The sequence below is a fragment of the Helicoverpa zea genome, chromosome 20, assembly GCF_022581195.2.
Source record: "Helicoverpa zea isolate HzStark_Cry1AcR chromosome 20, ilHelZeax1.1, whole genome shotgun sequence".
NCBI lineage: Eukaryota > Metazoa > Arthropoda > Insecta > Lepidoptera > Noctuidae > Helicoverpa > Helicoverpa zea.
This window is the reverse complement of record NC_061471.1, coordinates 7,494,903-7,511,210: the sequence shown is the minus strand read 5'-3', so window position 1 is coordinate 7,511,210 and position 16,308 is coordinate 7,494,903. Positions and strand designations below refer to the sequence as shown.

Here is a 16,308-nt window from a genome sequence, read left to right as displayed (position 1 = left end):
AGACTTTGTTGTGATGATTCGTGAAATTTTGTTGATGTACCGATCGATACTAATCGGTTAAACAAATATTGGTTTTATAGCATCGAGTTGTAGCCAAACTTTTCTTGATAACGTAATAGTCAATGATTATACTTAGGTACATGCTTTTTCAACTGTGTGGTTTTTGGTAACTCAAAAAGTACTGAAACGATGTTCACGGATAGTCCAGTCTAGAGCCTATGAAGTTAGGTTCACTTTTATAAAAACTCGGCTTCATGGAGAATAACTGAAGAACTCCTTCAAAATAAGTACTTAAGTACATTCTAAACTTAACTCCTGTCTATACCTACATGTCCATACTAATACTAAATAAGTAGATATGTACTTGTAAAAGTTTCAATGTGATACAAACACCCTTGAAACGCCTGCTAATCTAATCTGGCAAAGCTAACAAAATGCAGACGACTTTACCTTCAGTCTATCTGATATTAAAACGCTCGTATTGAGTCGTAGCTTCAAGAATTTTTAGTATAAAGTATCTGAAAATGTGCGTAGATAAGTTTATTAAAATTATCTTTGTCTATACATTCTAATTAGATTTATTTGAATGCAATAAGTATTGTTATTGACAAGTTGTTTCCCGCGATTTCACCCGAGTCTCACGATTGTAGAACTAAATTAAAGTTATCATCAATTTGTACTTACTAATAGAGATAGCAGTATTTGTCCAATGTCTGCTAAATATACTTATTGATACTTACATACTCCATGAATATCGTAAATTGCAGGAGACCACAGCTACCTATTATTGTGACGACGCTTGAAGGCAGCCTGGTGTGATGATGAGTATTCCGTAGTATTTATGTGGGCGTAGTATATATGTGGTATTCTTATTATAACAAGAAAGAGCCTATGAGCATTTCAATGAACTCAGTGCTATTTTTCCATTTTTGTTTTACCTCACGAATACATTTTATTTTTTCTGTTTCACTACCTAATTCAATGTCAATCTTCTTTCAAAGTTACGTGCCTAACAAATAGACCATACTTTTCTGAAATCACGAACTCCAAACAATGCATTGCTTAATTAAATTCGTAAATCAATCGGCATGACTCGTACAGCATCAAATATTTGCTGTCTCATACACGCAGGCATTAATGAGCGTTGATTAGCGAGCGTCCATTAAAACGCTAAGTCTGGCCGCCATGATGCAATAATTAGAAGCTTCACAAAATGGCGGCACGGCCATTGCTCCCGCGCCTTTTGCGCGCCAACTGAGCACTGAGAAAAGTGCAGGATTTATTCATGTATGGGTGGTACTTATAGATTATTTTGTTTGATAATTGAGTAAAGAACATTAGGTAGAACATAATTGAGCAAAATGCATGAGAAACTAAACCCAGATTATCGCATATGCAAATCCCTATTCCCGACAAAGAATATTTTATCTATGCTCAGTATCAATTGGAGTTTGTTTGCGATTTAGATCGATGCTTGTACCATACTTACTTAATTTGGTTAGTTTTTAGGGTTCCGTACCCAAAGGGTAAAACGGGACCCTATTGTTTTCGCTCCTCTGTCCGTCCGTCCGTCCGTCCGTCCGTCTTCCGTCCGTCCGTCTGTCACCAGGCTGTATCTCATGAACCGTGATAGTTAGAGACTTGAAATTTTCACAGATGATGTATTTCTGTTGCCGCTATAACAACAAATACTGAAAACTAGAATCAAATAAATATTTTGGGGGACTCCAATACAACAAACGTGATTTTTTGGTAATTTTTGCTCGCTTTCGATAAATATATATTTATATAGTATATTAGTTTGGATGGTACGGAACCCTTCGTGCGTGAGTCCGACTCGCACTTGGCCGGTTTTTTTCTTATTCTTCTCAAGGAAGAACCGGTCACAGAGGCTGTATTTTAAAACTGTAGTATTCACAAGTAATAGTACAAATAATTTGAATGATAACTTATCGCTTAGAAAGGCCTATTGAGCAGACCTAATGGTGTTAAATTACAGATAAGAAAGTAAAAACGAACGTCTGCTTATAACCTGCATGTGTAAATGATACTATGAATACAATTTCATAATGCCCTTCAAGTTTTGCCAAAAATCTATCAATAATTAAGTCCTAACTATCTTATCTACCAAAAGATTAGCTAGTTCATTAATTGCCGGCGTAACATTAGAAATGTTTTGCTAAATCTTATCCGTAACACTTAGAAATATAGAAAACAAGGTACTTGACAAATCTTAAAATAGAACTTAGATATGAATCCAGTATTATCCTGAAGACAGACGACCCTGAACAATGTGGGTGTAACTATGACTCAAAAACCTACATACATTTAATCGACATTTTTGTTGCTATCTTTGAGTACATTTGACTTAACTGCGAAATACTTTACTGTTTCTAAGAAAAACATTGTTTTGCTTATAAGAACGTACCTACCTGAAAATTTTGCAGCGGATTCCAGTCTGGGATATCAAATTTTTGCAGCCGAAAAAATATTTGGTATTCTAAGTCACAATCAATATAAAAAGAATGCATTTTTATAAAGTGATCATTCTGATCAATAAAACCATTTATGAGTAAAATTATTATCTGGTTTTTATATTACTTACGTTATCATTTAAAGGAGATTGGGCAAGAATGTATGAAGTTTGGTCCAAATGTCCACCACGAACGAGACCTATATGTATAATTAAATAGTCCACTTAATTTAGAGTAACTTTTACTAAGAAAGTAAAAAAAAAACAATGCCAAAAAAAAGTTATAGCCAAAAATGTATTCTTAATTTTCGGTAGTTTTTGTATGTTGTCATTATTATTTTTTATTTTATTCCACTTTCATTTCCGCACTTAATCTAAAACTAAGATGAGTAAGACACATTTGCATATAAACCCATATTTATTTGCCCGATGGATGTACGAATCACGAACCAATTGAGGTGCCAGAAGGGCTTGAATATACTCAACGGTGCCTGGATCTAAGATAGTTCGAAGTAACTGGTGGTGTCTTCTCTCTAATAATGAACAATTCTATTTTGTCAGAAGTTACAGAAAGTACGAAAATCGAACATCACGAAAAGTAATTGAAAAAATTAAATTGAAAAAATCTATAAAATGTTTTATTTTATTTTGCTATAACTTTTTTCTGGCATTATATTTTTTTTTACTTTCATAACAAAATATGTTCTATATTTAACGGGCTATCTAGCCATATAGGTCTCGTTCGTGGTGGACATTTGGACCGGAATCGCCCATTGTCCTTTCCACTGCAATTCACGATATAATATGTATTAAATTTTGAATAGGCTCTGAGATCTGATCGGAAGATACTATAGAACAAAACAAAGTAAAGATTTCCACCAAAAATCTATCTTTTCCCATATTAAACTTTGAAAAGAAAAGGATTGCCACATACCGCTTACGATGAAAGTTTTTTCAAAGCAATTCATCTTGCGGTCGACGTTACCCGATATATCTGGACTCGCCATAAATCATCAGCAGCCGTCCGCTCTGATTGGAAGTTGCCAGCTTCAAGGATTTATATAGGGAAACCTTTTGATATATAATATGTATGTAGACGCTACATTATCGAAATTGGAGAAAGTTGGTTTACTTGGTCGTAGGTGAAAAATGTTACATGGATAAAAATTGAGGTTTTAACCGACTTCATAAGAAGAAGGTGTATACACGCGTATTATGTATGTGTGCGATTTTCTCGTATATGGCTGAACCAATTTTGATGTGGTTTTCAGCATAGTATTTGTCAGACTTAGGAGTAGAACCAACAAAAATATGTTTTTAACTTTTTTTATGTTTTGACTATAGTACCTTAACTTCAATTATTAAGTTTTACTAAGCTTTTGATTTGAAAGACTTCATGTTAACTTTGTGTATTTAATTTTTATGCGCTATACTTCAAATTCAAAACCCAGTAAACCAGAAACAAAACTAATCTCCGTTACATCTCCGTTTAACAAAACACTTTTACACGACACATGACCCCGAACACTTGCCGAAATTAAACAAAATCCATTATGAAAATTACCAAAGACTGTCCAAAGCAACTTTCTTAGCCCTCGACGTCAGGTTATTCCGAACACACGAGCGAGTGGCGGCCCATGATGGATGGTGTTTGTTCAGCAAATAGTTTTCAATTTTACGAAGAAGTTAGAAGAACCGCACCCGACTGCCCAAAAGAGGGTTCGCTTATGTTCTTGTAGTGATCTATATCAATAAATTACATTACACCTTTTAGTAACATTATATGTAGATATTTTTCCCGGTAGAATTGTGTTATCGGGAAAAAGTTGCGTCTGGACCCGGGTAAAACCGCGGGAAGCAGCTAGTAGTAAATATTTATTTGTGTGTTCATGTTCTGACATATAGGCCTAGAAAATTGTACTTAGTACTTCGAGAACTTATAAAGAAGTCGATTATTGTTAGATAAGTGAAGGCTAAACTTTCTGTTAAAGATCTTAAAGATAACTTTCGACAAGTATCGGTGTTTTTAGTATTTTACTTTAAGACTGTGATGTCTACTACAGATTAGCGAGTGCTTCTATTTATATCTGCTTTGTAGATATTCTATGACGTGCTTTTCTTTGTTTTCTGCTTAATTGCCATAGAAACAAATGACTGAACATGTGTTTTATTTAGAAATTTTATGTAATGGGTCGGCTACGTGATATTGAGATTTTTATACGAAATTATTTAGCCAGACCAGTTAGACTTTACATTGAACATCTTGTCATCAGATTTTGTGCATACGCCAGGCTCAGCCTAAGTCTTTGGATAAAATAGTTGCCTGATCTTATTACTGAGCATTTGAAGAAGTGGTTTCTGATATATTTTAAGTATATAGGTATATATTTTTTTAAGTAAATATTTTAAAGATTTTTTATTGATCACAAGGGTACTACCTACAAATAGTTCTAAGTACGGTCAATCAGCTGATCATAAGCACATAGCAACTTTACTAACAAAAGGAATTCTAACGTCCGCGATGCAGTCGATGTTTGTTCAAGTGCACTCCCAACGACCAACTGCACATACCTACGTAAATATATGGAAAACAAAGCCACAGGAAATATGGTCGAAATGAATTTAATGTGTTAAGAAAAAGAAATAAGTAAGTAATTGAAGTGGGACATTGTTTTAAAACTTGCTGTTTTCCGTGGTGTCATAGGGGTCATGGAAGAACTTCTTAATGTAGGCAACCAGATATAGCCTATGACACTCAATGAACGTGGTAAATATTTATTCCAGAAAGTAGCTCCTACAACTATGCATATAATATGTTTCAAATACCTGTAGGGATAGTAGCTTCCTAACAGTGATATAATTATTCAGATTTGTTCAGTAGTTTTAGAGCTTTTTGGACAAACAAGCAAACAAAAAAATCCTTATGGCGCATACTGTTACACAATCGAGCTTTTTCGTAGATTTATTATCATCGAATTATTTATTGTCATCGCAATCAAAATATCTGAATACTAAGGAGGAGGTTTATATTTTCAAAATTCAGTAAATAAACCTGCCGGAAGAGAGCAATAGACAAGAATACACATTTCCCGCCGATACTCACAGTTTATCTCACCGGATACTGTTATCGAACACCTGTGAATATAAGGTTTCTGGTAAATAAGTTCAAATCTGACGTCATTTTATCTAATTGTGGTGCAATTTGTGATAAACTTAATTTGTGAAAAATCGACAACTAACTTCAATATTTTGGTCTCACAAGAAATACCTTGCAAAGAAAACATATAGGTAGGTATATGCGGCCTGTAATCCAGATTTTTAAGAGTTTGTGGTAGTAGCTTAGAGACATCATTTCTATCCCAAAATAGTTTATAATTATGTATAACTCTTTTTCTTCAAAATCTTCAATTTCTAACTTACAAAAATCACTAAAACCAAAAAATATCTACACCCCAAAATAAGGTACTGACCACTTTACCACACTGTCCTAATAAAACCCAATCTATTACAAAACCGATTAAGAAACTCATACTCATTGAATTGAGTCACAAATCTATGCGACAGTCCGACAGTACCAATTCAAATCATTGCTGATATTTTTAGAGTATTAAACCAACCGGAGACGCCATTACCGTGATTTCCCTCTTGTCAACGATACGAGCGCCACCGCTCATACTCGTATGTACTATCATCCAATAACATGTAGGTGCAACCTACGGAGAGCAAAATAACTAGCGGAGATATCATCTAAAAATGTAGTGCCCCAAAGTGCGAGCGGTGCTAACTCTTCTATTTCTCCTTATCGTATTCGTCTCTAAGAAAACTTGCTTAGGAGGGTCATTTGTTGGTAGTACAGTCATGTGTGTGTCAAGTTTAAATAGTTTTCGTGTGTATGCGTTACAACGTGATCCAAAATGCAAGTAAGCTATCACTATTTATAACTTTGTCTCGCAAGAGATTTATGCTCATGCCAGTTCCAGTTGTTTAAATGCTCTACGCTAATATTACGAAATTTCACGCACACGTCAAAACGTCTGCGCAGTCGCATAATGACGTAACCGCCACTCGGACGCGTAACTGTCCAAACAACTTGAAATCATCATGATTTTAGAATCACTGTCGCTGTTATTTAGATGGAATTTGTATGTCTGTCTGCCTGTTAGTTGGTTGAGGTTTGACGTGATATAGAAAACTGCTAGTCGAGTTTTCACAAGACGGAAAGCAGAAAATAGGACGAAAACATTTCAAGTAGGTACATAAGTAACAGATAAACCTCTGCATATTCCAAAAATAATACTGATACATGTCACTGATATAGTTACCACACAGAAACTAGAAAACAATACGATCAGGTCAGACTTATTTTTGTTAAAAGAAGGTCTTACGACGTACGCATAGGTCTAAAATTCAAACCCTAGGCAGGCCGTAAACAGGAGAACTCGAACATACTCCAAATTACATCCACATAAAACCATCCAAGTTATAATTTACAACCCATTACAGATACTAGCACTACGTGTAGGTATGAATATACTTATATATCAAGCACGTATCTTCGACTTATCTCAGTGAAGACGTTACCCGACAGACGAGCTTTTTATCAGAGGCAAATTAATGCCATGACGTCACCCCCTCGTGATCAAGAGATAAAAACTCCTTAGTAAACGGTTAGTAGAGAAAAAACTAAAATATTCCATGAAAATGTGTCTTAGATTTTTGAAAGACGGACATTTGAAGAATTTAAGCTACGCAGAGAAAAATAATTTGCGCAGAAAAAAAAAGATTGGAAATGGTTCTCACATTATGTGTAATCAGAATATAGCGCCACGTCGTAGAAATAGATAATTTTTAATATACGTATAAACTATCAAGAAAATAAACGAATAAAGGACCGCACCCAACAGAAGACAAAAATCTCACATATTTACAAACTTTTATATATAACTAGATTGGGTACCTTCGTGGTGAAATCTTGGGATATCATTTCAGATCATGACATACCTATAGAGTTATACATATTTAGTTACTAACGGTGAAGCTTATCAAGACCAGATTCCCAATTAGTTGAAACTTACATCACAACTTAGCATTCCTTACTCCATCTGCTTTTAACCACAAAGTCTAGGAAGTTTAGTGAGATAGCTCTTAGCACTCGAATCAGTTCTCAGAATAGTAATACATAAGTCGACTTGTTCGTAATTCGGAGAACAGGTAAATGTGTGTCGAAATTAACGCTTGGATATAAGTATCTAAGTGCGAATAGAAAATTATTAAATCTTTTAGTTTGAAATATATTTTCCTCATATAGAGAAAGATATAAATAAGTAAATTGAATGTTGAAATGTTGTTTTGAAATTAGTTTTCAATGACATGAAAAGTCAATTGACAATTTCTTGTTTGTGTTCTTTTACAAAGTCTGATGCCATGGTACCTACAACTAAGTCATTTGTCTTTAACAAAACCTAAAGCTGGAGCCATAATGTCACATATCCCACTATATATGCCAAGCATATAAAATTTCACTGACTTGACAAATTATTTAATATAGAAGAATGTCATTCTACTTTAAAAATTAAACAAAGAATTCGAAGAAAGAGTGCAGTCTAATGAATCGTAACCAAAACGCCATAACACACATCACATCACAATCCAAAAACAAACACCGTTAACCGAACAATAAAGATGTTTATTATCACTAAAAACCCCTGACATAATATCACACGTATCTAAATAAAAATGTTACAAAAAAACTTCGGACACACGCAAAAAAAAATCAAGTGATTCACCATAAAACCTTTGAACCAACTTACAATTACAGCCAAGAATCTCGACCGAAATAAACTATAGAACTTATCACTCTTAATATAAGGATGTGTTTCCTAATTAAAGCATGTTTTTCGGTGTTAAAGTTAAGTTGGTATTATTGAGCTGTTGAATGGCTGTCAAAGCACTGGGAGGTGGGTAGCCCGGTAGCTTCGTCGTAACAAGATGAATGGAATGACAGACAAAATCAAAAGGTGAATAAATACGACGTATCGCCCACACACTGGACGACGCGTGTCCATTTGGAATTCTTGCTTTAAAATGATTTTAAAGTATTTATTGATGTTCTATTTATTGATCACCTTTGACTAAATAGAAGTTGATATCAAATACGCTAATACTTTGCGCTTATTTAAATGTGTTTCTCTTATAGGGGAAGAGGATATTCAATAGCAAATCACACACAATATTAGTTTGTAAGCTAAAGCTCAACCATATGTATTTTCGATATTCTCAAAATTCTTAATGAAGTCACTTATCGACGAGCTGATTTATGCTAAGTGCAGCTTAACCTTCACTATCATTAAAGAATATACGGAAATTTACATCAAAATATTACTTTATTTTGTAATAAGCACGTCAAGCTTTTTAGGCCGATTATCCATGTGCGACGGCCTTTAACCTATCCGACGCACTAACGTAGATTTGAGCAATTTAGCTGGCCAAAAGTCTTTTTTTTTTAAATAAAGGTTATCATCAAATTGTGGGTAAAATGGAAAGAGGAATACCCCAGCAATAAGAATTTACCACATCTACCTACCAAACATGCGATATGCGCTTGCACCAGGAGTTGGAACTTGACCTTAGTGCAAATTTTACGTTATACGTTTTTAGAGATCTCGGTAGACGGTATTAAAGAAAAATTATTTTTGTGCTATCTAATTGATATTAAGCAACTATTATGATGGATTCGAGTTGTGTAGGTAACAGTTATTATATTTTAATATATTTTAAGTGTGATCACTTAATTTTTTATAGTATTATTTCAATTTTAAAAGAGGGTGTGTAAGCAAAATATTTTTTTAGTAATTTTCTTGTTTAAACACAATTTTGTTATATTATCGCGTTCGACCGCGTAACATTTTTTTTAGTTTTAGATATTTGACATATTAAACTAGCTTACGACATATTTTTTGGCTGCGGATAGCTGCGGATGTCCGACTTACAGGCTTTTTAAGATTTGAAGCTCATACAAAAATAAAATACTTTTTTCTTTAAAATGTCACAAAGTGCATTTTTTTTTGTTTTGAGTACCTCTGGCGTAAAAATAGTGACCCTACGTTATATTTACAATAAAATACAATAGCAAGATCTGACTAATTTGGAAGAAAAACTAAATTACCTAGGAAACTAACTTTTGACCTATTAGGGTGACACACCTGATAATATAAGCAGTTTTAAACAAAGATTTGCATATTTTAAAATAGCTACGAAAGTAAAAAACTGAAACTGTAAAAAAAATCCTTAAAACTAATGAGAATTGGTTAAGCAGAACATTTGAACGCCCGACAAGTGTTGGAAATCGACCGGGGCGGCCATCTAAATCACTTAAAGATTGTAGTGAGAGGACTAAACGAAGGAAAACTAAAGAAATACGAAACTGAAGAAATGTGACCAACAAAAAAAAAACATCAAAACAAGATTATTTTGCCCTGAAACAATAAAATATGCTACTACCAGCTGAATCAAACACAGAGTCTGATATATCAGAGGCAGAAAGTGAGGAATAAAAAAATATTAATTTTTTTTTTTACTACATTACATATTATTTTGAAATAGATATAATAAAAAATATCATAACTACTTTTAAAATGAAAATATATGATACTCTACATTAAAAAAAAAATATTTACGGTTTTTTTCAATAAAACATGCTTATTATCAAAATACAATGCTTAAATAAAATAAATAATAAAATAATGATAAAATAAAGATAGAAAAAACGAAATACATTGTAAAATATTTTTGGCCGCCTAAATTGGTCAAATCTACGTATGTGCGACGCGCCGACGGGTAAAATGTTGACTTTAGAAGTAATATGTGTGTAGTTTCATGATGATACGTTGATTTATATTTTATCTGTAAACTTGATCATAAAAAAGTTCTATTAATATGGCAATCGATACAATAATACTACTCAATAATTACCTACTGACATCAATGGAAGTTTATGAAATGATTTCTTCTCCAATAAATATTTACATACATATTCACGTAAAAGAAAAAGCCTTTCTGGACTAATACAATTTCTCCCGATGCCTATTTTTAACCCAAAAAAATCGGTCCAGTCATTCACGTCCAAAATTTTAATTTTTGTTCCCATAAAAGAATCTTCCTAAGTTATGAATCGTATCGTCTCACAATGGATACCTGTCATTAAGTCTGTTCTCTCAGTGGGTCAGCAACTGTGGTTAGTTTTATGACAGCCGTATACCACCCGCGGCGTCCCGGGTTCGAGTCCCGGGCGCTAAATAGTAACATGAATGGATTCACTAATGAAGTATGAAATTGTGATTGTTTTAAGAATAAAAAATGTTTGTTTGTATCACTTTTTTGTATTATTATTTGACTTTTTCAAAAACAGTTTTTTAATAAGCACTTTGCAATAATTCAAAAGGTTGTTTATTTTATAAGCAGCACCCTTGATTATTTTATTTTTATACCCTTGATTTGACCTTATCGAATATTATCTATTTATGACACTTTAATACAAAAAATAGTACAAAATATCATAGCAGCGCTAAAAGCAAATTCAACTCACTGTATTTTGTTCGTAAATTATTAAATTAGTACGTAAATTAACACGGAATAATTGCGTAATCATTTTGATTTAAAAACCAGAAGCTTTAACTTGTAAATTAATATTTATTTTAAAAAAGTACTTGTAAAGGTTTTTATGTTTGCAAGAAGTAGCAGTTAGAAAGTGATACCATTTTTGTTAATTTACGGTTTTCTGTTTTATAATGAAATGTATGTGCATATAAAAATATCGTTGTACGATCAAAAATTGAAAAGATTGGTTTAATTTTTTTGTCACTGTTTACTGTTTCATAAAGAAATGTAGCAAATGAGAAATACCTATCAATCATCAAAAATCAGACTCAAACAAAGTAAATCAAAAACATTGTTTCATTGATAAACTCTCAACAACAAAACCCAGAATTTTGTTATTCTATTTTTGCCGATTTCTTAAACAAATTAACACTAGCGACCACGTGTTAACCCTTTTGTGTACGTTTATGGCTTTATTGTGCCTTTTGTCGTTCTTAACCCGTTGACTGCCGCGTTGCGCAAGCCGACAAAAGTGAAATTGTCCGACAGTAAAAGTTATGCGATAAGTACTCGTTTTTTTTTCTGTTTTATTTTAGGTACATTTACAACAGCGATTTTACTGCCTTTGTGCGCCAAAGGGTTGAAGAATTCAATATTTTTATAACGAGAAATAAAGATAGCTTTTGGCGGTTAAAGATACTAATTTAAGAATGGTTTGAACCTTCTCCTTAGTTGTGGTAAGTTGGTTAGCTAAAACTTTACTCATATTATAAAGCTAAAGAGTTTGTTTGTGTGTTTGTTTTAAGACATTCTGTGTTAGAAAGCCCAATTTATCGAAGAAGGTTATACTTTTCATCCAGCTATGCAAAATAGTTCAAGAAGGAATCCAGTTCTATGTAATGTAGTAGTTGTATTGTAATAGGTATATCTGCAAGAAGGATACTCAAATGACGATTAATCACGAGATGACACAAGTCTTAAGGATTGCTGTTAGAATTCTTTGTCTCTGCTTTATGAATCAGATTGCGTGTTGTTCAAAAGATAATAAAATAGTGAAGTTTAATATTTTCTCTGGAAAAAATAATCGTTTCACAAGTAGTAAATACTTGTACTTCGGAGGTTAATTGAAGTTCCCTTTTCGAGTCTCTAATATTTTTTTTTAAGTAATAATATTATAAAGTTGAAGAATTTTCTATTTGCTTGATCTCAGAAATTACTGTTGCCGTTGTAAGAAAATTCATATTAAATAGCCCATTTATCGAGGAAGGCTATATGCAACTCTATATCTGAAACCTCTGTCTGTGAAGTTGGTGTCGGCATATGTAATTATGAATGAAACAAAGAAAAACAAATGTAATTTGTAAATACTTAATTTTATTAATTCTGAAACTAACAGATGATATATAAGTATCCTATCTAGATTCGAGTAGTACGACATAAATATGTATTTATAGCTACAAGAATTAATTTAGCACACCTATCAAAAAGTGCTTAAAACCAAAGCTTTTTGGAAAGCGTGTGAGGTCCATTTTTTTAAATAAATGTGTACATTTCAAAATAATAATGAACCTAACTTAAATTGAGCAATGTATATAATTTTTAAAAGAATAAAATTCGTATTTAAATGTTATTCTTATACAAAATATTAAGTTGAGAATAAAATAAATAAAATTGGTTTTATATAAAACTTTTCTGCCATTATTTTGTATGTTTCTATAATTCATTCTGCAGGAATTAAATTATAGTTTCCATGTTAATGAATGATAATTAAATAAAGTATATTTGAACAAGTTTTTGTATGAATTAATGAAACTTAAGCCATTCTTTTTTAAGTACCTAAGTCTGTACTTGAATTCATTTGAATATCAGTATTTTTGACTCTCAAATACTCATGTGTATTTGACAAATATCATGTCATATATTCTGATATGACCTAAAAATATTCAAAACAAAAATTGGCCGCTTTAAACATAAAACCAATATTTACAAAAAAGGTTTTATACGTAACATATAAGACCTCTATACAGAACTGAGGTTATTTTCAAGGCGTTTCCATCTAATTTGGTGCGGCCAAGGCAAACGTCATTATTACGATATATTTGACAGCCTCCCGTCATTTAGAGAACATCCTTGTCACTTTAGTGTCAGTTAAAGAGGCTGTATTAATTCTGGGTCAATTTTTATAAACCATTTTTGGACTTTAGGCAAATATGATTTTGTTTTGGTTATCATAATAATATTTATAAAGTAGATTAAAATCTTTTTAATTCGGGCTTAGAAAAATGACAAAAAACAATAATCAAATCTAAATAAAATACTGATAGAAAGATAAAAAGTTAAATATGTGTTGGCTAAAGGCATAATGAAATTAAAATTTATATGCGTCAGTAAAAATCATGTTAGCGACAATTTAAAACAAGATATGTTATCAAAGAAATCAGAAAGAAACTTAACCCTGTGACCGCGACATTGGTATATAAATTCTTGTTATTTTATTAGAATTCGATATAATTGAAATTCGGAATATATTTAAATTGTGTTAAATAAGAAAAAGAAAGTTAGAACTCACCTCACGCGCTTGCCAATGATGACATAAATGCTAAATTGACGCTTGCATATAAATATATATTCAATTTGAATGTGCAGAAGCCGAGATAGGTACCTATCTTACACCAAACACCGTTATTTAGAGTCATATAATTATCTTACGAGTATATATACAAAACTTATCTACACTCCTATCGATGGTCGATGACAGAACTCAGATTCCATTTTCGCCTATCTAATTTATATTTAATATTTATATATATATTGTATTTTAAAATTTTATACACAATTTGTTACACAGACATTGCACAGTTGAACCGTCCACGATATGACGTCACTTCTCGTTCCGTCGTATACCAACTCTTGACGATTTGTTTGTGGGTTTAGTCGAAAAAAACTTTTTGATGTCTGTTTTCAAAGTATCTCTGACAGAATAATTATGTTTAGATTATTGATTTATTTATTTTAGAGATTTTTCCTGTTATTTTAAATGCTTCAGTCCTTTAGATATTGTATGTTTAATGTGAATCACTGGGTTTCCACATCTTGTAACAGAATCATGAGACTCATAACAGTGAGTATTTCTTTGTGCCTGACTTTACTGATTTAGTTCTTCTCTCAGAATGAGTTTATTTATTGAGAGTCTATAGCGGAGGAACTAAATCACAGTGTTTATTTAAGCAAAAGACATCAACGCGCCACACAATAATTTATCTAAACAACAACAGATAAACATTCGATAAGGTATTGATCGCGACACGCTCGCGGTTATCTAACTAGAGTACGCGACTTACGCGGGCGAAGCTCCCACTCAGCTTTCCGCCTATTCCATACAAAACCGTGCAACTAAGAGTTGGTATACAAGGGGAAACCGATCATAATGACTATAAAGGACACTTTCTCAGAAGTTCCACAAAACATTTTAGGCCTAAGTTCGCGCGGCCGCCGCCCGCCCCGACGCGTCCCACATCGTCCACCGTGCACTAAACATCTATAACCTACTAATAAAACGCACACAAAATGGACTCGTTTAAAATAATCGCGAATATTTACACAATATACAGCGCGTTGGGGACGAGCGCGGCGGCGCGGGCGCAGTAATATCACCAGAACACAGAGCTCACTTGGAGTCCACAGAGGCGCTGGCTAGGGCGCGGGCGGGCCCTGCGGCACGCACCAGGCGCGCCGCCCGCCCTACGCCAGCGGGTACTGTCACAAGGGCGGCTGCGCGTGCGCGTGGTGGTGGTGGTACAGCGGCGACTGGTAGTAGTTGTCGGCCGAGTGGCCGTAGCCGTAGTTCACGTCGTACATCTTGAGGTCGGCCTTGGTGTCGGCGCCGGGCAGCAGGCGCGTGATGCTGAAGGGGTGCTGCGCCGGCGCGTAGCCCGTGGGCTCCTGCTTGAGCTGCGCGTAGTGCTCGAGCGCGAGCGGCGTGTGCTCGGGCAGGCACAGCTCGGGCGCGCCGTGCAGCTGCGCGAGCAGCTCGTCGCGCATCTCCTTGTCCTCGGCGCCGGCGGGGGTGCCGCCCGGGCCTTTCTCGTGCGCGTGCTCGCCGCGCTTCTCGTGCGCGCCGCCGTGGTGCCCGTGCCCCGTGTGCGCCTTCTGCGCCTGACGGATCGACTCCTTCTTCTCGTCTTTGAACCGTTTCTGCCGCCGCAGGAAGCAGCCGTTCTCGAACATGTTCCCGCTGTCGGGGTGCAGCGTCCAGAAGGAGCCCTTGCCCGGCTTGTCGGGCGTGCGCGGCACTTTCACGAAGCAGTCATTGAACGACAGCGAGTGGCGGATGGAGTTCTGCCAGCGCTGCTGGTTCTGTCGGTAGAAGGGGAACAGGTCCATGATGAACTGGTAGATCTCGGAGAGCGTGAGCATGCGCGAGGGGTTGTTCTGTATGGCCATCGTAATGAGCGAGATGTAGGAGTAGGGCGGCTTGGCGTGCGTGTAGGAGCGGCGGTAGGTCTTGTCGTTGCGCGCGCGCTGCAGCGCCGAGGTGGGCGAGGCGGCCTCCTGCTCGCGAGGCAGCGAGCCGTACGGCACGGCGCCGCCGCCGCCCATGCACGACGCCATGGTGCTGGGCGGGCTGTAGCCCACGCCCGGGGAGCCCATGCACGAGCCGCCCGCCACCATGTTGTTGGAGTACAGGTTCGGGTAGGGCTGCGCCGGCATGCAGCCCATGCCGTTGACGTACGGGGGCGCCAGGCCCGGCGACAGCGAGGACAGCGACGCGGACGTCGGCACGTCGCCGTACGACAGCTTCTGCGAGATCATGGCTAGCGCATCACCCGCGCGTGCACGCCGGCCAGGGGCAAACACTCGCACTGATTGAAAGAGTAAATAGAGGCCGGGGGCCCGCGCTCCCCTCCACTGCGCCGCGGATTGGCGCGCGGCGGGGCGGGGCCTGGCGACCCGCCCAGCCCCCCGGGCCCCGCGCCCCGCCCGCGCCCCGGGCCCCGCGCCCCGCGCCGGCTGCGCGCCGGACTGCGCGAGCCGCTAATAATACCGCAGCTCCAAGCGATAAAACCATGGAATTATCATAAGTGTTTCGGCAGGAATGTGTGACCATTGAGACGCTCACGGTGTGGTGATATCCGTTTTCTTAGAAAATGATTTTCAGAGATAAGTAATGCTCGTGAATTGTTTGCCTAACGATATTTTCAGTACCTACGCGTACTCGTCTGTCCTTTGTTGTGGTCGTA

General features: G+C 36.1%; 1 protein-coding gene across 1 annotated transcript; it reads right to left on the bottom strand.

Annotated features, from left to right (window-relative positions):
* Positions 1-12,422: 12,422 nt before the first annotated feature.
* Positions 12,423-15,957, bottom strand: LOC124640167 (silk gland factor 1). Its single transcript, XM_047177836.1, has one exon. The coding sequence runs from the start codon at positions 15,878-15,880 to the stop codon at positions 14,828-14,830; it is 1,053 nt and encodes a 350-aa protein (XP_047033792.1). The 5' UTR covers positions 15,881-15,957; the 3' UTR covers positions 12,423-14,827.
* Positions 15,958-16,308: the final 351 nt, after the last annotated feature.